General features: G+C 43.6%; 1 protein-coding gene across 1 annotated transcript in view; it reads right to left on the bottom strand.

Annotated features, from left to right (window-relative positions):
• Positions 1 to 8,962: 8,962 nt before the first annotated feature.
• The window catches only part of PPM1H (protein phosphatase, Mg2+/Mn2+ dependent 1H), a 134,540-nt gene continuing 120,492 nt past the window's right edge, over positions 8,963 to 23,010 (bottom strand). Inside the window, exons 9-10 of the mRNA XM_050910442.1 lie at positions 17,485 to 17,636; positions 8,963 to 11,264 (exon numbers count right to left, since the gene is read on the bottom strand). Of these exons, the coding sequence (XP_050766399.1) occupies positions 11,117 to 11,264; positions 17,485 to 17,636 (300 nt within the window). The 3' untranslated portion in view covers positions 8,963 to 11,116. The remainder of the gene's footprint in view (positions 11,265 to 17,484; positions 17,637 to 23,010) is intronic.

Here is a 23,010-nt window from a genome sequence, read left to right as displayed (position 1 = left end):
TGCTCCAAAAAAAAAAAAAAAAGTATTTAAAATGGTTCAGTTGCCAACTGCCTTTGACTGTCTCAGTAAGACACTGAAACAGACCTTCTGCTCTAAATTAATAAGGCCAATCACAGCCACACAAAGCTCAGAATGACCGATCATTCTTCTGGTGTCCTCGCTATCTTTACTGAGGTCAGATAAATCACTTTCAAGCTGTTAAATCAATGATCATAAATTAGGGCTCTGTTTTTACAGCGCCTTGTGGGAAATTCTCATGGTTAAATTAATCTAACAGCTGCAGCGAAGAGCACCTCCCACAAGATCATGTCAAAAGTTCTCCCCCCACCACGCCACTTTTTTTTTTTAAAGGGGAAAAAGGACTGAATTATTTGTTTTTACCTAGCGCACAAAATGGAATCCCTCTGTCTATCCCTGCTAATTCGTGTTTCAATTGTACCCAGCTGTTTAAATTGCACTGTGCAGAGATTGCCTTGATCCCCAGGTGCTGGTACTCCATCTGTGCTGCTCTGAGAGACTATTTACAGCAGAGGTTAGGCCAGCGATTGCTGGGATGGAAAACTCATTTCTCAGCCTGGCTTTTATTTACACTCTTATTAAAGATCCTTTCACTCATGTTGGAATGGCAGCTAGTGGCTGCAGTGAGCGTTTGGCATTGAGCCAAGCAACAAAATTACCATGTCGATGAAAGATAGCCTGCTTCCATTTTAACCTTTCACTGTTCTCCCCTTTCCATCTATATTTGCATGAAGAAGGATGATTATTGAAAGAGATAGGGGGACAAAAGGATGAGAGAATCCTTGTCAGCTGAGCTTTTCAAGGGATAAACCAATGGTTTGTGACCAATTTGGAAAAATCTTTTACTGCCTTATTAATTTCCTACCCCGTTCCCTTAATTGCTATTAGAGTTTATTTTCACATGAAGCAACAGAGCTGCTCATGCTCTGCTCGCGTCCTTCCCCCACTGCTTCCCTGTGCCTTGTGAACGCGACCCTGGGATATGTCTGCAATGTTGAGGTTTCTGCTTCATCCTCGATGCAGGTCACACAGAGCCACAGCAACACCCTCAAAGCACTTTTTTTCCTACAAATATGCCTCTTTTAGAAATGAATCACCTTCCTGGGAGCAAGTGGCTCGTTGCACATATAGCGTGTTATGTTACTGGGGGAGGGCAAGGGAGAGTATGAACAGTTGCTGGGGGAGGCTGGCATGCAATCATCATGTTATGGCCCTAGATGCATTTAAAAAATAAAAATAATAACTTTTTCTCCAGAAACTTCAGCACATTTGGTTTTAGGAGCAACACAGGACTGGTGAAATGCAACAAAATCCACCTTGGCTGTTGCAAGACAACAACCGACATCATTGTTGAGTGCCAACTACAGCCCGGCACAACAAGGAGGAGACCCCAAAACCTCAAGCCTCACCACCAAGCTCCATTTGTGAGGCAGACCATGACCTTAAGTGCAGCAGCAGTGCAGGTTCTTGACTGCTAGCAAAGCCACGCTTTTCTTTCTCTTTGCTGCTTCCAGGGCAGAAGGAGAGACGAGTCTGTCTATTTTCCATTTTCCTGAGTGGAGGAGCAGTGACTCGACTGAGAGGTTTACAAGAATTGGTGGTCTTGCTCCTGAGCTGTCTTTTGGGTAGTGTGCAAATACCAGCTTTCATCAAAAAAAAAAAAAAAAGAAAAAGAGAGGCTATATCCCAAAGGATTGAACCCTCTATTTAGATGGTTGTGTCCTACTGTTGTTTAGTCACTGCTTAACCTTGCAGGTCCCCAGGAATCATTCTCTCCACTAATCACCAGGAGGCTCAGACGCCTGCTGCTGGCCAGAGGCAGGCAGCTTCATGGGACCAAGCCGTCTGACGGTGCATTCCCAGGACTTGCAGACACGGGAAGCTTTTCAATACAGAGGTAGCTGTTGACTCCTCCAAAGCATGAACAAAACCAAGTTATTCCCAGTTCAATTTTTAAAACTCAGTTTTGTTCCCGTTGAGAATGAGGCACCTGGAGAAAGCGGTGCCTTGCTATTTCTTCCCCACTAATCCTCCTAAAAGGTGGAGGGTTTGTTAACAAAAGCACAGGCATATACTTCGCTGTATTCTGGGTAACTACAGACCACTGCTTGCTTTCAGCTCCTGGAACAGGCATAAACAGATCACATTTTCCAACATCTTAGTTGCTTTTCAAAGTTCCTTGCCAATTTTTTTCCTATATACATCCATATATAAATAAAGTTATAAATGGTTAGTTGGGTGGTGTTGTCTTCCCCATTTCCTAATTGACTGAGTACCTGAGTCCCACGCTACCTGCTTTCCTAGTGAAGCCGGCACCAGGGAAATCTTGCAGGAGCAGCAGCAGAGCAGCACTACTGGGAAACTTTACATAACCATAAATCTTTTTTTTTCCCCCCTCTCCTTCCTCTTTTTTTTTTTTTTTTGGCGCTAAACAGACCTTCCCTAAAACACCATTCTTAGAAAAATGTAACCACAGCAAGATTTACTGTCTGAGCATTGTGTTTAATATTTTCCCCATTCATAAAATACTTGCATGTCTGGACATGAGACTTAGTTTGAAGGGTCTGTTTTGATTCTTGTCTGGCTCATTTAAACTGCTTCTATGCTGGTGCTCAAGCAGAGAAGGGGCAAGAATGATGTTCCAGCTCTTCTAACATATTCTAAATTCCCAGATGTAAAATTCAATTGCATGAGTGCTGGTGAAAAACAAGGACTAAGAGGGGGCGCAAAGACCAGCAAAGTAAATTTATTTTTTTAATTGGGAGCAACGTGAACGCAATCCTCAGAAAATGCAGCATAAGAAGTTTGTATTAGAAGCTTGTTCGCGGAGTACCTTGATCTCAGCTAGATGAGATGCAGTTGACATTTGGCTGACAAAGCTCTAGGGAAAGCTGGAGGACGGTAAGAAATAAGACATTTGGTGCAATTAGCTGCAGTACCAAACCAGGAACAAACGTAACCAGGCACAATGTGGGGACGCGAGGATCTTTCAGAATCGAGGTCTAAACTGCTTGCGGATGTAGCAAGTCCCCGCTCTTTGCACGTTCTTTGGCAATTCCCTATTTGAGTAATTGGTTTGTCTGCTTCTAGATCCTGGAGAACTGCAACTGGATTTGGCTGCTTGTCGTCTCCCCTTCCCCATCCCAGTCCGTGCTGTGATACTGCACCGTACCGTGAAGCAGCTGCCTCAGCCCACATCCACTGAGGCGCTCCAGCTGCAATGGGCTGCAGGATTAAAAATTAAACTAATATACACATTTAAGAGATCTGGATGGGCAGAGTCAGTCTAAATTTTTGGAGACTGAAATGACCGCAGGTGTGTCAGCTGCTTTTACATCCCTGAGCTTTACTAAGTATTATACTGGCCAGAGAAATGGTCTCTGTTTAGGAACAATTTGTGCTACTTGATGAGGCGACTGCCTAGTCGTTTGTCTTCAACAGTTACTCTCATGGGAAAACAGTATCTTTTCTTGTAATTTTACTCATGGATATCTTGCAGAATTTCCATATTCTCAAGTCTTACCTTCCTAAAGCAAAACCAGCAAAATTTCAGGTTTCTTTGCTTAGTCCCCAAAAAGTTGTAGCAATAATTACAGAAATAAGCAACAACTGTCACATCAGAAGCTAAATGCTGCATCTGAGCTTGTGCGATAACCTTTGGATCTTCCAGCCAGCTCTTAATTTGCCAAGGAAAAGTAGTTTCGCCAGAGAATAACTGGGCCAACGAACTGGGCTAACAACGGCTCAAAAAGTTGAACCCTCTAAAATCAACGTAAAACTATTAAAGTTTCCCCTTTCAAACAGGAGAATTAACATATTACGTGCATGTAAGTTTTCATTTTGAGGTAATATGAGCAATGTTAGGTTAATGAAGAAATCATTTCCCTTTCTACGGGGCTTCCCTTTGGCTACCAGCGATTCCTGCATTGCTGGTGATGCTGTCTGTATCAGCACCCACAGGAAGCCAGTGGTGGGGCGGGAGGTGGATGGCCAAGGACTCAGTGGCACGTCTCAAACAGCAGTTAACTGCTTTAACTCGAAGAGGAGCACAGTAAGGAGAAGGAAGGAAAAATACCACCCATAGCATAAATGAACCAGAAAGATGGATGCTCTGTTGGGAGTACAGCCTGTTGGGAAAGGCCTGGATTTACCACAGACAAGAAAAAAATCAACCAACAGATTGGTAAATCCAGGGATGACTGTGAAACTCGGGGACGATGCCAAACCACTACAGCTGGTTGTAGTGTCGTCTTTACAGAAGAATGCCGTAAGAGATTGCCTTCTATTGCTTAAGGGAATAAATGCTCAGGGGTGAAGATCAGGGACATTTTGACTCTTTAGAGCCCGAGAAATTATGCACTAATACACCAAAGAAAAAGAATGTAATTCTCATCTTAGGTGGCCTCAAATTCATGATGGTTCAGAGATCTCATCTGTCTATGCAACTAAATAATCAATCTTAAATTAGCTGCAGTAAAGATCTAATTATTTTTTCTACTGCAGCTTCCTCCCTCTCCCCTTAGTATTTTGTGGCAGAGCACTGTAGACTATTTCTGCAGCTTCCAATTTATGATTAATTGTTCTTCAATTATTAAAAGTCTCCAAATCATGTGTTCTTTTACCTACCTGTAGACGCATTTTGTCTACCTTGATCATACTCCTTTTTATTAACCTTGTCCTCAAAGCACAATTTCTCCTGAAATCATGGTATGTCCTTAAAAAGTTATGGCATCCTTTGTTTTGCAAAAAGTGAAGGATTTTTAAAAAAAGCCTTCGTCCTGCCTTCTAACAAGAACAGGATATGCAGTAACTTTGGTTTATATAAGCCTTCCTGGAAAGCACGAGAGAAACTCTGGAATCAATAAAAGCTGCAGTGTAATAGCATAAAGAAGTAAACTTTTTGTGAAAGTACATTGCTCTACAAGGATGCATTAAGAAGATGAAACTTCAGGCCTCGGTTTTACAGAAACTGTACAAAATACAATAAATTACTGGGATTGTTCCCTTATGTCGCTTTAGTTAACTGAGTACATTCAGCAGAATACCATGAATATATTATTTGGCTAAGCACTAATTTATTGTCTACAGGAATTACAGAAACTGATGTCCAAATTTGAAGAGTTGTGTCCATTTCCTAAAAAACGAAAATGACAAGCCTTACTTGACCTACAAGTTTACAGAATTTAGGGTATGAGATGCGAAAGCAAGAGGATGATGTGGAGCAAGCTCCACACAAGGTTCACTTGACGCCCAACAGTTCCCTGTCACTGCATGCTACCAACGCTTATTTATTCAGCTGACACTAGCGAGCCAGGCAAAGCTGTGCTGAAGTTTTATTTGCACAGCAATTTTAAACTTGACACAGTGGTCGGACTGCAGTAATAAACTGTAGGACTTAACGGGAGAGTGAGAAGAACCAGAGCGAAAGTAACAAATCACTCCTCTTTGCGCTCTCCGTTATGCTCAGTGAATACAATGGGCGTAACGCAGCATTTTAAAAACCGGGGTAACACCAGAACAAATGTTGTCACTGCTTTTCTACTAAGTGGGAGGTGAAATAGGAATCGGGAGAACAGCTTGGGCTACAATGCAATACTTCAAAGATATAAACAGTAGGTACATGCCCAGCTCTCACTCTCTTGCTGGCAACCTGGATGGGTATCGCCCGTGGCTCTGTGCTGGTACAACGCAAAGAGGCCGGTGTTACTTCCTGCATCTTTGGTACCTTCAAATACATCTTTGATTACTAAATAACCACAACAGCTTGCTTCGGTGGAATCTATGAATTCACCCTTGGTTTTATTCTAAACTTAGAGCAGAATTTGAGACTGTGATTCCTAAGAAACTGGGAAGGAGGGAAAACTTATTCCAACTGTGTTGTCATTTCAAAAATTACACCCAGTTTCTCATGCCAGAGAGAGCTGATAGCTGACCACTTTGCATAGCTCTTCACTGAGTCAGAACATGGCAACTGGCAGGCTGAGCAATGAATCATAATCTGATGGCAGCACACAGCTCACACAGTTATCCTACAGCTGAACTCTTCCAGATCAACCCATACGCTAATGCACCTCAGAGGGATTTACTTCATTAAATCAAGAGTGAGACCTTTTGTCAGTGAATCATCCATTCCCTTGTAAAGCAGTGTGCGCTACTTGTCCGTATTGCACAATTAGTAATACACATAAAGCGACTTAGGTACTCTTCAGGACAAAGGCAGAATAATAATGGTTATAGATATAGATGGATATATATAATATATAATTTAAAATTTTATTTTTAAAACTTTGCGCATACACTTCTTCAGCATCCTCCTCTTTTGTTCATTGCACTGAAAAGTTTCAAAAAACACAAAATATATCCCTTTACTAAACATTTTTTGTTCTTAGGTTACAAAAAGATTAACATTTCACAGTCACAGAGCAGAAGTACATTGGTCCAAAACGCCTTCCTCCAGCAGGTCCTCCATTCTTCAGGACATATAAAACCTAGACAGTTGTACAGATCTCAAAACAAGATGACTTGTCCAATGAAGGAGAGAAAAAGGTGGTAGCTATTAAAAAAAAAAATCCCAAACTGAAATAAGACACCTATGAAAGAACACCACCAGCAATGGTTTTAAAAAAAAAGAAAAAAAAGTGAAAGAAAAAAGAATGAGAGTGGAGGTGGACAAGGGCACCCTCCTTCAAGTACATCACAGGTAGAAATACAGCAGCACAGTTACAGCATCGTTTGGTCACTCTCTCTACCGTAGCCACATCACTATATCTTCATCTAAGACACATGGAGGAAAACTATTTACACACCAAAAATGTCAGGGAGGAACAACATTCCACACAGTTTGCAATTCATGTTTGATACAAAAACGTTGAAAGTATTTGTACATAAAATGTAAAATGAAAGCAAAACGCCGATGCAGGAAGAAACACAGCAGATTTGCTTGGAGTGTGTAGTGTTCTTTAAAAACCTAGCGAAAGTTCAAAGCCCAAATCCGCCCAAACATCAAGTGCAGTTCTTCAAAAATATCCTGGAGGCACAGAGTCGACTGTACCTCACAGACCTCTCCTGTCATGTTTTAACATGGAAGTAACTTTAACATGGAAATCCACTGCTAAGAGCAGACTGACCACTTTTCCTTTAGCTTGTTAGCCCTGTTGCTTTTTAGAATTTATAAAAAAATTCTCCCTCTCTCCAGCATGAGGCCACTGAACATCAGCCCTCTCAGACAATACACTTCTGTGTTCACGAAGGAAGCATCATTGCCTTAACGTACCAAAAGACAGTTGTGTGCTTCACTTAAGGTGTAAACGAAATTTCTACCTTCTTCATCAAATTAAAGAAAGAACATTTATAGGCTGTAGTGCAAGAGAAAAAATGTCCGAAATGGCTGTACTACCTTCTGCAACAGTATTCACAGGAGAATGGTAGAAGCTTCTTGGTTTTGAGTTTCTAGAAATTGGACTGGACTAGGCACCAGAGGACGGTGTTACATTGCGCTGTCAGCTAACCTGACCTATACGGCGTACTACCTCCTTTCCTTGCTGTTGTCCAAGGAAGGACAAGAACTCGCCTGACTTTCTAAGCAGTGCCTATGTACAGACAAGGACACAGCACTGTGCAACAGCAATATGAATACAGATGTAACTCAGGACTGAGGTTCCTTGCTGCCAAGGCTTAAACGGTTTTGGATACTAAGGGAACTTCACTGGCAAAAAACCATAGCGGTGCCGGCATCAGGCAGTAACTAGGATCTAAAATTTGGACTTGGTGCCTAACTTGCTCCAGTTTGAGGAGGCGAGCTGTCTGCTCCTAACTCAGGAGCTTCACTGAGCCCTGGAGCAGCTGCAAGTCTGCACATGGCAATATCCACCCTGTGCCCATCTGAAAAATGGTATTGTGCACCGTGGAGCCTCCCTGCCATCAGTGGTTTCTAAAGCTGTGACTCCCAAAATAATTCAACCTATAAAGGGAATTGGAAATGCTTTTAATTATTCTTGCTTCTCACACAATACCTCCCCAATAAATGACTCCTGCCTCCTACTTACATGATGCTTTGGTGTGTATACGTATTTATACCATGCCTTGAAGCAGAGCACAGACCACAGTGCAGGCACATAAGCAGCCCCTACTGAAAGCAGATAGAAGTGAAAGCCCAAGTACTAACGCAGCGTATCAGAGATGTACCGGAGACACTCTAGGGAGGCAAGCATGTAAATGTGTAAGATACTTCATAAAAAAGCAAAACAAAAAGCATCACAGCATAGTCTCAGTCGCATACATCTGAGTAGGAAACTTTTTATTATTTTTTAAAGTTCTCAGAATTTATTAATTGGTGCTAATTGATATTAATTGTTGATACTGTAGTTCTGCCCTTTCCAGGAGAGGGGCTGATAGCTGACACAACTCGACCTGGGCCCAGTCGCTGCAGAGAAGCAGGCTGACTGACGGCAATATGTCAGATGAACAACAAACATAGTGGAGGCTGACTCACAAAGCCATACCAGCGCCCACGAGATTTTGCTCTGAGAAGTCACCAGCCAGTTTGCTCCCACCAAGTCATGCGCTCTGCTAACCCCTCTCTCCAGGGGTACATTTAAAAACACCCCTGAATGAAAAGGTGCATTTTCCATTGCCTTGAAGTTTCACTTTTAAACTTTGGCAAATGCTACGCTGGAAATTTATTTCCACCACATTGTACTCAGTGGTTTTATAATGACTGGTATGTGTGTTGACACCATGTTACCAAATAACAAAGACTAACAACGCATGAGCACTGAAATGTTTGACTCAGGCTTGTAGCTGGTACCAGCAAGCACCAGCTGCTTTGCTGTTCAGACTACTCCGCCAGAATTGCCAGCATTAGTTTCTTTGTGAAAGAGGATCTGAACTGCTAGAGAACTACACAACTGCATTTGCGAAGAGACAACAGGAGTTACACAGAGCATGAAAAGCATGTTTACACGTTTATTAGGCCAAAAAAAAAAAAGTGCAAGAGAAGATCTCTTGCTTAAACTTTGAAACTTATGAGGGGCCATGTGAAAAATATTCTAGACTCCAAACCTCTCTTTTCACCCAGCTGCACATATAAAAAGAGGTAAAGGGAAAAAAAAAAAAAAAGGGAAAGAATAGATAAAGCATGACAACACATAATCAGATATGCCATTGATTTATGCTGAAGCTCTAGAATATAAAACATCCGTGTTCTGCACAGCTTTATCACATGCGGGCACTGGGGAATGCACGGAACAGTTTTCAGGCTAAAATCATGCAGTTTGCTGCATGTTTGAGCCGTTACACACTCTGCGTTGCCTGCGCTCAACCTGAAACTCCTACTGGGTCTAGAGATCTAGAGCAAGGGTAGTTTAAATCCACTGAGACTGTTGCACATGTACTTCCGGATGCAATCAAATAAAGCATCTGGGCAGCTATACCGCACACGCGCTGCGTGGTGTTTACATAGCACATTATAAATTACAAAACTGGCAAGCTCTAGGCCACGCCTGTTCAGGAGAAAGTCTGCAAAGGGCACAGCATCCTCTTTCTCCTTCGGAAAGGACACAGCATTTGTGAGCTGCCTAGTCAGTGCCCTACAATTATGTCAGCTCCCTGTCTTTTGGCTATCCAAGAAGTACAAACCAGATGAGCAGCTCCAAAAGAATGTGATCTGGGGGCAAATTAGGTTGAACTTGGCTCCCCAGCCAATATACCCGCCTATATGCTAGAACCTTCTGATTTTGTTTTTCTTCAACTCCTGCCAATGAAGTAAGAGAGCTACTGGCTTGAAGAACAGGCAGCCAGGTTAAGCTGCAGATTTGCTTGCTTGTTTCCCCTTGGACTATTGCTTTCACTCTGATAATGTTTTACTCAGATTTTCTTTATTTAAATTGATTCATCACTGCTAAGAAAAAAGCTGCTGAAACTAGCCAAGGGCTTGTATCTATCACAGTGATCTTTTGATCCTTGATTACAGTCCTCAATACCAAGAGGACAGAAAGTTACGAGCTGTCACTTTCTGATCACCAAGTCAAGCAGGCAAAGGTATGCTGAATAATAAGTGAGGCAGGAAGAAGTGAAATGACTTTTAAATGGATCACTATCTGGGTATCCAAATTGATAACGAGAACAATACCACCACTTCAAGTAGGAATCCAACTGAAAATACATTCAGGAACCCAAATAAATTTACTGAATCCCAACTGATGCAAAAGCTGTATGATCAGGGATCCTTTCAACAGGATAAAGCAGGCAGAACCATTCAATGAATGAAAATCTCTGATCCCAAAGAAACCATGGCCTCCAGGTAAACACCACATAAAGCTGAGTTTGCGTGCTCTGTATAATCATGGTATACACACAACAGGGAATCTTGACAGATAACTTCTCACACCAGAATAAATCTTGCCATACAGGACTGCGACCTATTTTTCTCCTGGACAATTTTGCAGGTGGCTGTTTTAGCTGCAGTAAACAGGCATAGTCACACTGAAAACAATTTCAGTTTTCTTACTAAGATACAGGAGTATACTCTACTGAAGAAGAGACAGGAGAGGAAAATGGGGGTTCGAAGGATTACACAAGTTTCAAGTTGTCCATAGGTAAGTCATGAATGCAACTTTCTGAAAGAAGAAAACTCTTGAGTCTCATATATGTATATATAGGTATTTTTAAATGAGATGTGACCCAAGTGACCTTCTGAATATTTGGTGGTATATTTCAGGAGCCTCCTTGGCTTCTGATACCCACTTCTACTCCCACAACTGAAATGGCTCTTCCAAGCTACATGGTAAACTGAGAAAAAAATTAATTCCCCACCTGGAGGGACAACAGAATCGATAATATGCTAGCAGCATTTAAATCCCATTCCTGTTAAGCACCAAAACCATTTCTATAGGGAAACTGTAATCTTAAGGGTTATCTTTAATCATATACAGTATATGTGCAGAGCCCTACCTTTCGGGCAGAAAAATACCCCTCCAGCATTAGTTTTGAATAGATTACATCAATTGGAAGTGTCCTGGTCAGATCACCAAAAACATATTGTCTCTTACAGGCCCTTCCCAAAAAGATCCCCATCCTACAACCACTCTTGATGCTACTTTCACGACTGTTTGTTCCCGTGTATTAAAGGGATGACGTAGACAGAGATGTCGTCTCCAGAGCCCAGCCTGTCGTTGGATATTCGCCAGCCCCGGTCCTTCAGCACTCCCCTGGCTCGCATCACCAGGTCCTGCGCCGCCAGCGTGTACCTGTGGAAAAGGCAGAATACAGCCAGGGAGTGCTCGTCTTCGGGAGGAAAGTGGGTTTTCACAGCCTGCCAGATTTACTGTTGTGAGCTACCAGGACAAGCTTCCCAGTGTTTTAGAAGCAGGCAGGAGAAACGCAAACCACGGCATACCCACAGAGCAACCCCTTCCAGTTCAGTGACGGCTCCTGCATCAGAATCTAAAGGTATTTGACAGGCACCAATCGATCAAAAAGTCACTGGTCACTTTGGGTGCCCAGCTTCACCAGTTTTCAGAAAAATATTAACACGCTTGCCTTAACAAATCAGCTTTCTAGGAGGAGTCTGAAAAATTGAGGACCCCAAATAACCCTACTTGCTGTTGAAAACTACACCCTTGTTCACTGACACACCTGAAGGTAAACATCGCTCGACTATTTCAGAGACAAACTATAACAAAGTCAGTCATTTGAAAACAAGTAATAGAGCACTAAAAATAAAATCCAAATTACACTTTAAACCAAGTAGACTAACTTATCTGTTTTCCTTGACTGTAGGAATGATTTTTAAATCTCTTTTATTCTGAAACTGGAAAAGGAAACTTACAGTTAATACAGCCAGATTAAGAGAGTCCCACAGTTCTTTCACATTTATGAGTTCGATGAAAACCGTGTGAATGTGAGTTGTTAAGTGCTTAATGAAGCAAGTTTCATGTTGCTTCAAAACTCCCAGCCTGTGCAGGGCTGAGCAGCACTGGATTTATGGGAGTTATTTTCTGTCCTGAAAAAATAACAGATGCTGCTTGGGGGCAGAAGGGTGTCAGAGTCCAAAAGGTGGTGCATAGACAGTGCTCCATCATGTGCTCCGACATGTTCTCCCTTACCATTTTAGCTGCTGTTACTAGATCAACACATCTGTGTACTCACTTAGAAGTTTCCTCTGAAAGAAATCTCATTATGGGTGAACAGCTACTGTCACGTGGTTTTCTTCATCAGTCCAACACCTGGCTGAGATATTTTGAATTTGGTTGGGTGGAGGCAAGCTTTTCTATGATTTGGTAATTAAAAATTAATCGAACAGTTAAAAGACTGACAAGAAAAAACCACTTCAATATTGTGCCTGCCTGTGTTTTACTTAAAGCATAAGTATCAACCTCCAAGATGATGCGGGGCTCTATGAAGCCAAACACACAGGCCACCAGAAGCAAAGCATACCTCTGTAGTTTCCAGAAGCCAGGAAGGACAAGAAGGGTTTGCATTTCAAGACCCCCTTTTCTAGGGAGGATTCTTGGCCAGAAACGATCTGCCTAGATCCCATCTGAGAAATGGGAAAGAACAGTATCTCCATTGATCAGAAGCGGGGCAGGGGGGGTGTGTGTGTGCAGTTTTATTGAGTATCCAGGACTGTTCTAACCACAGAAATTTTCACCAGAGAATGCATTATTAAATGGTAATTTCTATCAGCAGAGACTTTATTCACTCTCTGGGGATAAAAGAAGGAAAAGACCCATTATGTTCTGTTTCTACAATTTTGGTGCCTTAAACTCCAATGACTCCTTTGAACCAGGAATAGATTTATTTGCTCTACTAGAAAGATTTCTTCAATGCAAATGAACCAAGATTTGACTACCTGAAACATTTGATGTTAAACCCAAGTAATGTTGTACAGAAGCAATGCACCCCCCACTCCTAATGGTACTGAGTGATAAAATTTCCAGCCCTCACTAGTTTTGACAAGTTTTACTTTTAGCAGTAAAAGAAGGGCCCAAGGCATGAACTCTAACACACACGCTTGCACACACACGTGCATGCTGTCCGCATGTTCCGAGATAAGTCTGTACCAACGACCTCGAGCTATAGTGGCAGGATGTAACAAGAAGCACTGCCTGTACTGTCCTACTGCAACATGAAATTGTATTTTCTAAGGGGAAAAAACCCAAACATACATACTTGCACTCCCCAGTTCCCAAATCCCCAAATCAGATGCAGGGCTAAGGAACAAAAGGACTCCACGTGGCAAGCGAGAAACTGGAATATTTATTCACAGCATGTCTGATGCTGAGTGGATTTTGGCTAGAACATCTTTTCCAAGGATTTCTCAGCCATTGTCAGAATTTAAGAGAAGAAAACACCCATCATTCCGTGCGAAAACTTTGCTTTCCTCCTTTTTCTAATTAACAAGGGCTCCCCACATCTAAAGAGTACAAAGGAATGAGTATTGCTCTTGATTGTGTAAAGCTTTTGCTGCTTAATGTTTGGAGAGGGCAAGATAAAAAAAAAAGGAATTTTAATAAACCAGAAATTCTCTCATAGACAGACTGTGGAATACACAAGAAAACCAGCACATCGAAGAAAAGGAAAAGGAACAGGTGAAGGCAGCAGCAAGGTAACATATTCCTCTCCTCATGTAAAGCTGAACTGAAGCAATGCTGTTCAACTTGGCACTACAGGAGATAGGGTGAGTCTCTTGTACCTGGAGATGAATAGCAGCAGCAGTCCATTACCGAATGCTTTATTCTCCAGCGCTGTGAACTTGGGATTCAGCTGTCGAGACAGCATTAGAGAACTGCTGAAGTAGTTTAAAAGTATCCACTTCCTCCTAATGAACAGCCTCGCTGGAATACAACTTTTGTGTTTTAAGAATAAATACATATTTTTTTTTTCTTCTGCTGAAGCTTTCAGTATTGATCAGTGAAAGCACTGCAGGAGAAATGGTGACAGTGGGGGAAATGTGCTGCTGTCTGAGCAGCTTCTTATCTTCTCACACCCAGCAGAGGTGGAGGAACTCCCCAGCATCCTCATAAATCTCTAGGTAGTGTGAGAGAGAGAGTGAGAGGGAACAAGAAAGGACAGGAGGGAGGATGAGAAAGAAAAGATTCCCAAGGTCAGTGGGTAAACCTGCATAAGTGCAGCTGAAGGAAATGGGCAAGAGTCACGCTTCTCTATCTTCATACCTTTTCAGAGAGATGATGTATGGAAAGCAGCACTGTGTCGCTACCACCTGTTCTTCACTCAGGGTCCCCTTCATGCTCTTGTCTGCCACAATACCCACAAGAAATGAGCTGGCTAAGAAATCCAGTTCCACCCCAGCTTTTTCACTCCATCGCAGCCCTCACGGAGGAACTGTTCTCTAATCAAGTCTGTGCCCATCACCCGCTGCCCAAATCCCCTGAGGCTGGGTCTGCATGTCTGGGTGAAGACAGACCCGAGGACTTTGCTCTCCCTGTACTCGGAGATGCCCAGGCACATGCTATGTTTGACAGGATTCAAAGATGTTTTTCTGTGGGTAACAAACACACACAGTTCTAACAGTAAATATTAGCAGGAGAGAGTCCCAAGAGCGTTGCTGAGGGCTGTAAACTCTTACCCATGAGCCTATAAAATGACTTCTAATTCAAATGGGAGGGATATTGTTCCCTCAAAGAGCTAATTACGGAACAGATAAGTACTCTGCAGCTCCAAAATCTTCTTCCCTAGCTTTTTTTTTTTTTTTTATAAAATATGCTGTTGTCAGGGAATAAGTAGGCTACTGGGTCAGGCGGATCCAGAGTCTGCTCCACAGGTAGGTTCTCCAGAAGACCACAGCATTACCAAACCCAGGGGGCAATTCTCTGATGTTCTGACAAGTTTTCTACATCCCTGGAGATTTCATATTTCCAGCTGATCACCTCACCACAGACTATGTCACTACACCCATCACAGAATCTGACATTTTGTGGGATAACATTTTCTTTAAACGTAACACTGATAATAAAGCAAACAAGATTTTCCTGTCACTGACTGGCGAGAGGAATGAACGCAGCTCCACAGTCTGAGCTGCTATGCCATTGTAAATTCATTAGTTATACCTCATTTGGACCACTGTGAAGTAATTACGTAAAACCTCTCACACAGTACTTTAAATCCTTTAAATATTCTTTACAACCAAGCAGCAAGAGCAATTCCACAAAGGTAATTTTCAGAAATATCATTGTAAACTATATGAGGAACTGCTCTAATTACCTTTTGCAAGCTGGCATGAGAAATGTCTTGCCACCGCTATTTGTAAGCCTCTAAATGACCTGGCACAAAGTTACTCAAAAGAACAAATTAATTTTCAATTCAGATGTCCATTCATAGACCAGTAGGTCAAACACTAATAAATGTGTTTGTTCTAACTCATAATACAGCAGGCCCAATTCTGGAGTGTGTTGTACTCACGCTGGCACAAACAGGGACTAATCCCCCACAATTACTGGGGCTAGAACAGCACAAACAAATCTAAATGAAACAAAGAAAATCTCTTTTTTTCCTTTAGTGTCTCTGATTTCTATGAGTGTTTTATAATGGATGAAAAATTACTCACCTAACAAGTCAAAAGATTGAACAAAGAATTCCCATTCCTACTGCAGCAAACGTGGTGGCCATCACCAGCTTTGGAAAGACCAAAAGGAACAAGACAGATGCAATACACCCAGACTGTATTCACAACAGACAGGACCAGCGAGGACGGTAGGAAGAGCCACCCTTTCCCAATTACTAGATGCGAATGGAGACAGAGTGGGGCAGAGGTATTACACTTTACCAGGTGCCTTTGCAAGAGGAGACTCAGGGGTGCAGAGACGAGAGCAAAAGCTCCCTAGCACTTCTGAATGGTGCTAGGGAATAACTGAAAGTAGATCGGGTGGGTCATCTCCTACCTTAAATTAATGGCATATATGCATAGCACAGTGCCAGATGCCCTGGAATTGCCCCTTGCTAATCCTGCCTGATCTCCTCCCAGAGAGAGGGCAGAGACACTTCCATGTTCTGCTGAAGTACCCAGCCCTGGCTGTCATTCATACCACATCTCCTCTTCGGTGCAAGGAGGTGGGGAAGGTCAAAATATTGCAGTTGCAGCTTCATGCTAATCATCCATTCTCCTGACGACTGAGTGCTTGCAGCAAAACCTCTTTTTGCATTCTAGATTTGTAAGTGTCAGGGCAAGAAAATGCTGCTCACAAGTTACTTTGGAGCTGGTCTCGCCTTAAAACCCAAGCGGCTGTCAGGGTGTCCATACCCAGTTATCTTCCTTGTTTTCTGACGGAGAACAGGGCTGACTGTGAAGATGACCACTTAGAAATATGAGAAACACCAAGCATTTTGAGATGGGTTTCCCCATGTGCTCAAGAGTTGCCACATCTAAACAGCTGTAACTTGAGCTCTCGCACCGTCCCATGTGTTTTCACTTGGCTGCCGAGACATCCCGGAGCTTATTTCTGAAGCTCTGCCTTCCTCTGGCCAACTGGGGATGCGTAAAAGCTCTTTTCCTCACTCTCAGCCCAGGGTGAGGGCAGAAGACAGCGACGGCCAGTCCTGAATTCAGGAGCAACACACGCTTCCTTTCCTTAACAGTCGCTAGGGAAGGATAAAGCTCTTTCCACTTTCACAGTCCTCCCTTTTACAAGTGAGAGACTTCTGGTCTCTAGCGTGATGTTTTAATTCATGGCGACACTGAACTTGGCAGCAGACAGACTGATAGACTCACTCAAGGCAGACAGCGCTCTAGCAAGTTGTTTGGGAACTTGTTTGTTTGCTTGATGGTATGTTTTAAAGACAGAAACTGATCAAGTAAGAGGTATAAAGACAGGAAAATGAAGAGGATGAGGTAGGATAAAATTGTGAAATGAAACAGAATCCAACTAAATGGAGTCAGGCTTTCCACTTATTTTGTCACCACACCTGTCCTGCAGCTGGTAGCACTGAGCATCCCCTACTGAAGGTGGGTTTAAAGGTCGCAGCATGACCAGAAATGAGTGGGAACCATACCGTGCAGTATTATACATACATACAGAGAAAGAGAGAGAGAGAGATGCTGATGAAGTCCTAGTGAGAAACAATCTTTAGTGTTAAGGGACTATCCAGAGGAGAGTTAAGTAGAAACCTGTGACTGCTGGAGACAGAGACCTGTGGCCATGTTATTCTAAGACCTCAGCCTCCTACAGTTTCCACAGGACCTCATACAGCAAACAAAATGGATCCCTTGCCAAGATACCGTGATCCCACAACTATTCCTTTGAAGGTAGGCAATTCTGAGTTATAACAGACACCCCCCCCCAGCCCCAAACCCCCACATTTGCTGTAGAGTCTCCATCCAACTTACAAAAATGTCTTCTTGTAAATATTGCATATTTACTGAATGTTATTCATATCATACTTTCTACAAAAATATGCTACCAGAAAGTGCTCTTCTGCGGAGAAGCTAGAAAATCAGTGATGAGCACGAACCTGTGGGGATCATCGGGGTCACAGTTCGGTAGAAAGTTAGTGACTGCTTCTGCCACTTCTTCATTTAACAGCACATCCCAGAGTCCATCAGTAGCTAGGATCAGAACATCATCTGGCCCATGCTCATACTGCAGGAGGTCATAGACTCTCACCTAAAACAAAAAAACCCAAGAGACATCCATGAAGGAGGAGACTGTCAGACCTGTTTGTGAAACATTGCTGAGTGTGGCTGTGAGTTAGCAGGTTTGGCCAGGGCACTGAAATACCTCTCCCGCAGCACTGCTGGGGTCTGTCTCCAATTTAGCCCTCAAGACAGCAACCCCTCCTGCCCTGGCCCAGCACGGCTCAAGTGCTGACCCCAGCCGAGATGGATGCAAGCGTTCCTAAGCCAGGCTGTAAAGCACCGTGCCGCCCGCTGCCAGCAGCGCTTGAAGCCTCCCCTGCCTGGCAGCCTGGTTTCAGCATGTCAGGCTCTTCCCTATCATTGGCAGGACTAGTCATATGGAAGCTGAATAATTTATTTGATGAATTTTTGATATTTTCTAATAAAATATTCACAAATAATTGTTTTCACTATTTGTCCAGATCCATTTAACTCTGCCAGATAAATTGCACGTTTGGAAATGCCTGCATGGCAGAAGGCATCGCATTCACTTTTCTACACCTGAGGCAGCTGCTGCACTCAAGAATTACGCCTGAGCAAGTGAGTAGTTCCATGAAACAGAGAAAAACTGTTTACCTGCTCAGTTATGCGTATCTGTAAGGAGTTCAATAGGTAGAGACCGATTCAAGATCTGCACAAAAGTGAACTCCCAAGCTTATCCACACTATTAAAATGCCCACTGGCTTCGCCTCGTCAGTCTGCAGCCACAGTCAGGCTGCCCACTGCTGATGGCACCTCCTTAACACCCTGCCTTTAAAACAACTTCCACCGTCCTCTTCCCGACAAGGCTGGGGAAAGCCGGGAGCGGATGGGGCAGACACGGGGGGCTGGGGGAGGGGGGGGGGGGGGCAGGAGACCATCAGCTGAGCCAGAATACAAGGAAAGGTCATGACAAGTGTTTTAAACCGAGCCTTTAGTTGGGTGTAACTCTCCTTCCAGCACACACTGTAATCCAGCTGACAAACCGCCTGCAATTTCCAGGTTGCAACGGGGAGCCGTTACGAAGCAGTCGCGGAGCACTTTAATTACCACAGCAAGAACCACAGTTTGAAAGAAGTATGACAACCTTGGCAAGGCAGACAGGAGGAAACGATCATCTGTACTGAAGTTTGGAAACGGTGCACCTCGTCACGCACCCTGCTCCGGCCTTGGGCTCCACTAACAGCAGCGACAGTCGGGAAATTTGTCGGAACAAGCATTTGGCATAACTAGAAAATATGAGCTGTTTTATTCTCTCTCCTGGTGCATTCTCCCCTTAGGAGCCATGGAGCAGGCAATGCACATAAAATGCTGGACCTTTTAATGTAATTATGATTTTATGGGACTGCAACCAGCACTGGAGGAAAAAAAAAAAAAACATCACCGAGACCTGACTGCTAATTCTTACTTGTTCGCCTTTCACTCAAAAGCACGAGAAGGTCATTTGTAAAATGTAACCTTCACTTCATTATCTAAGGTAGCAGCTGAATAAGGACTTTGGAGAGGATTAAAGTCAAGGCAAGATATCCTCTTCATTAGAGCATATCTCCTTATTCAGACTGAGTGGGAATATTGTTATAGAAAAGATCCCTATATGCAGCACAGGTCTCATCTCAAGCCCACTGCACAGAAACCAGTAGCTGTCATAGTCCCTATTCCCCAAAATTTAGTTCAGCCTCTAACAGCCCAGAGTTTCAACTCGGAAATCACTGGGGTGTGGGGGGGTAAGTTGGCCAACACAGCCATCAATAAGCACCACGTGTTCTGATCAGATCTCTTGGGTACGGGCAAATATTTGAGAGAGCATCAGGGTTAATGCTCAGGGATGCACTCAGCAGCAAGCCCCTCGTAGGACTAACCAAGCTTCGAATGTCAGCGCTAGGAAAAACACATCTACCTTGGCTCTCCCACCCAGGCAAAGTACACATGACACCACAAGAGCCTTTTTTGCAGCGTTGGTGGGGGAGAAGGCAGGAAACCAAGACCATGCATCACTGATTTGAATCCTCCTGAAATGAACAATCTTGTCTGACTGGGGAGCAGCACTGGGGCAGATAAGAAACTTGTCAAAGCTACCTGCAGCCAATCCACACGTTGAAAGGTCCAAATCCTTAGCGTAGCACAATGCTAGAGCAACACCAAGAATAGATCATTTTACCAAGAACATGTTTAGTTTTGGGGGAAAAGAAAAAAAAAAAGCAATCACTGATTTTATGGGTAATCCGGGAATAAGGTAGTTACTTCCTAAAAGCAAAAGCTTTGTGAACTGAGCACCTACAGAAAGGGGTGCTATCGAGAAGGAACTAGATGTCAGAAGAGGTGCAGAGAAGGGCAGTGGGGTGGGCAATAAGGGATGCTAGTCTGGTACCCAGGCTAAGAAGAAGAGAGTGCCAAGGTTACAGGAGGCAAACTTGGAGCAACTTCAGGTAAGATTCTTGTATACAAGGACCAGTTGGACATGCAACAAAATGTTCACTGAAACGCAGCTTTGTCTGCCTTCCAGTTACCACAGCAGAAACACATTACGGCAGCCATGTCCACATAACACTTAATTTTTTCTTAAGCTCTTTCTTTCTGTCTTTCCTCGGATTTCTAAAATACAGCTGTAGGTGCCCCATTTTTGCTAAGAAAAATGAACTAATTTAGAGCTGTCCAGTCTATCATAGGTTCCGGTTACACTCACAGATCACCTTGCCCAGGCGCAGAAACAAGCCAGCTCCTAACCCTTCACTTTTCTGCAAGCACCTTTGTTCTAGTTCTTACGTGGGTCAATGAGGGTCTCTCGCAGTAGCGACACATGCCTTCAGCCGGACACAGAACAGCGTGACAGCAGAGCTCCTGGAGGCACACAGGTTGGGCAGCACCAACAAGGCACGTGTAATGGATGCTCAGACCAGCAAGGCTCACTGAACATCCACTCCGCACACCCCCACGTTGTGCAGCACCCCATACCATACTCCACACGCACTGTACAGAAAAGGCGAGGGAGTGTGATATGCCAGAGTTTCGAAAAGATGAGGAGAGATAGAGATCCAGGGAGTTACCTAAGTGCCTGCAACAGCAAGCAACGCCGCAACCCTGTAAATCTTTTGTGACCAAAAGCAGCTCATTGACTGCAATGGAAATTACTACTTTTTTTTTTTTTTTTTTTTTTTTAAATTTCAGAGCCAACCTTCCCAATGACTGCCTCCTTCCGGTGGCTGTATTTCAGGAAACTAAACAACAGTGAGGTTTAAGCGATGTTCTGTCTGTGACATAAGTTTGCACAAAGCTGCACACACTGCAAAACAGTATTGCATAGCCCTGCTAGTGCAGATGACGGTTGGCCAGACACCAGCTGGCAGTGCAGAGGTTTCCTTAACTGGTGCTGCACCCTTGACAAATTTCCTAGCAATTCCACCCCAAATCTTCAATCTTTCCCTCATGACTCGTTGCTTCTGCAGCCAGACATCAATCCTGATAGTGCCCCACAGAACTCGTGACCTCTGCCCCAAATGCCTTGGGCTACCTGTGCTCTGTCCTCTGCCTCCCGTGCTGTCCCAAGAGCCCTGTCACCAACTCCCCCCAGCCTACCAGCCCCTTCTCTGCTGCCCTGGCAAGTTTTCTCACTCTAACAACTCTCTGGAGCACCAAGGCAGCCCTCAAAGGAGCCCAGTTTGGTCACCATACTTCTACCACCCACTAATGTCTGACTTGATGTAGAGTAGCTGACCTGTTAACTAGCTAAACCTGACTTTAGTAACCAGAAAATGTAAAAAGCCAACCATAAGGAAGGAGCACCAGAACCTCGGTAGCACAGACATCCATGACAATAAGCACTGGGTCACACTATATTTTATCCTGACTGGTACTTACAGATCTCTGCTGATAGGTAACAGCAGATAGAGCCTGTAGTCACACATGACATGCTTCTGAACGTGCGTTATGCAGTTTGTCACATAACCCCTTTCTTCAACCCAGATATTTGTTTCTCATATTGCTCACCCATATGCAGTCAAGAGCGCTGAGAAAAATGCTCTGGGCAAGCAACGAACAAACAGGTGGGCTGGTTTTATATTTACATTTCAAATGGATCTACCCACCGGACAAAACCTGCATTTGGCTGCCGAAAAGGACCACAGCAGCTCTGCGAAGGTGCTGTGGCTTGTTTGCCAGGTTTGTTTTTAAGAGGCAGCCAACGCGAGTCCCTGCGGCTCAAAAACCATTCACAACAGAGTGACATGCAAGCCTGCAGCCACCTGAGGTGCTCCTCAGCAGCCGGCCCCGGGGGAATTCGAGCCAAACAACAGCCCACATTCACTCGCCTGCACTACTGATCAACTCGGCTACTTCAATAAATTAAACCCTTTCTTAATTGTATCGTCCCTTTTTATGCACAGTGTTACCCAGTGCAGCTTTGCTGGCAAACGATGAGATCTTTCAATACCACCCTCCAAGTAATTTATATGTAAATAATAAAAAGCGGGTCCCAACACTGCTCCCTGCAGCACTCACCAATTAATCTCCTTTTAGCTTTTTACTGCCACCCTTTGTTTCCTGCCCTTTAGCCAATTTCCAGTAGACTGTGCCAACTTTCCACTTAGTCTGTAGCTTCATATCTTTTATATTAATAACCTGTGATGCAAAACAGTTTCTCAACCGTTTTCTGAGAAATCAAAGTGCTCATGCAAGACCATCTACTGCATTTATTATTATTTTTTTAATTCTCTGGTAGACATAACCCTGAAGGAATTCAAGCCACTGAAGTGTGCTGTTTGCTTCTTGAAACCACCTTGACTCCCTCTGATCACACTGTACTTCTCTAAGTATTTGCCTTGCTTGTTCCTTTCAACGGTGTAATTCCTAAAGATTTCTCCAGAAGGCAGATGTGAATCTAAAACGGTCTCCTTTCACATAGTTGTGGAGTTGTCAGAAAGATTTTACTAACATAATGGAACGAGAAGAATTCTCCTTCGTTACCTTCTTATCATTTGCTGTGGTGGCTGGCTTCGGGTTCATCGCTGGCAAGGCCCAAACGCTGCCGTCAGAGCCACACCTCTCCCCACCAAATGGCTAAGCTGCTGCTCGAAAAATTTCAGGATGAAATTCTGCTTTTCAGCTGCAATGAGGTGGCTCTTGCTGAGCTTTAGAAAGCAGAATTTCCTGCTGAAAGCTTTCAAATGAACTGTTCCATTATGAAAAATAAATATTTAATTCCATGCCAGAGAGCCTCAGCCATGGCTTGCCTGCTTTGTGCTACTCCGGTTCATTACAAAAGGCTCAATTCTCTAGAGCTCACCAACCTGCAGAAGTCCTCCAAATCTGGTCTCGTAACAGCTGAGCCACTGAATCCTGATTACATTTGTCAGTCTTGGCTACATGACTTCTCCTCCCATAGCCTGGCA

Source organism: Gymnogyps californianus, chromosome 1, assembly GCF_018139145.2.
Source record: "Gymnogyps californianus isolate 813 chromosome 1, ASM1813914v2, whole genome shotgun sequence".
In the NCBI taxonomy this organism is placed as follows: Eukaryota; Metazoa; Chordata; class Aves; order Accipitriformes; family Cathartidae; genus Gymnogyps; species Gymnogyps californianus.
Note: the sequence above shows the minus strand (reverse complement) of the source record. Positions and strands in the feature narration are given on the sequence as shown.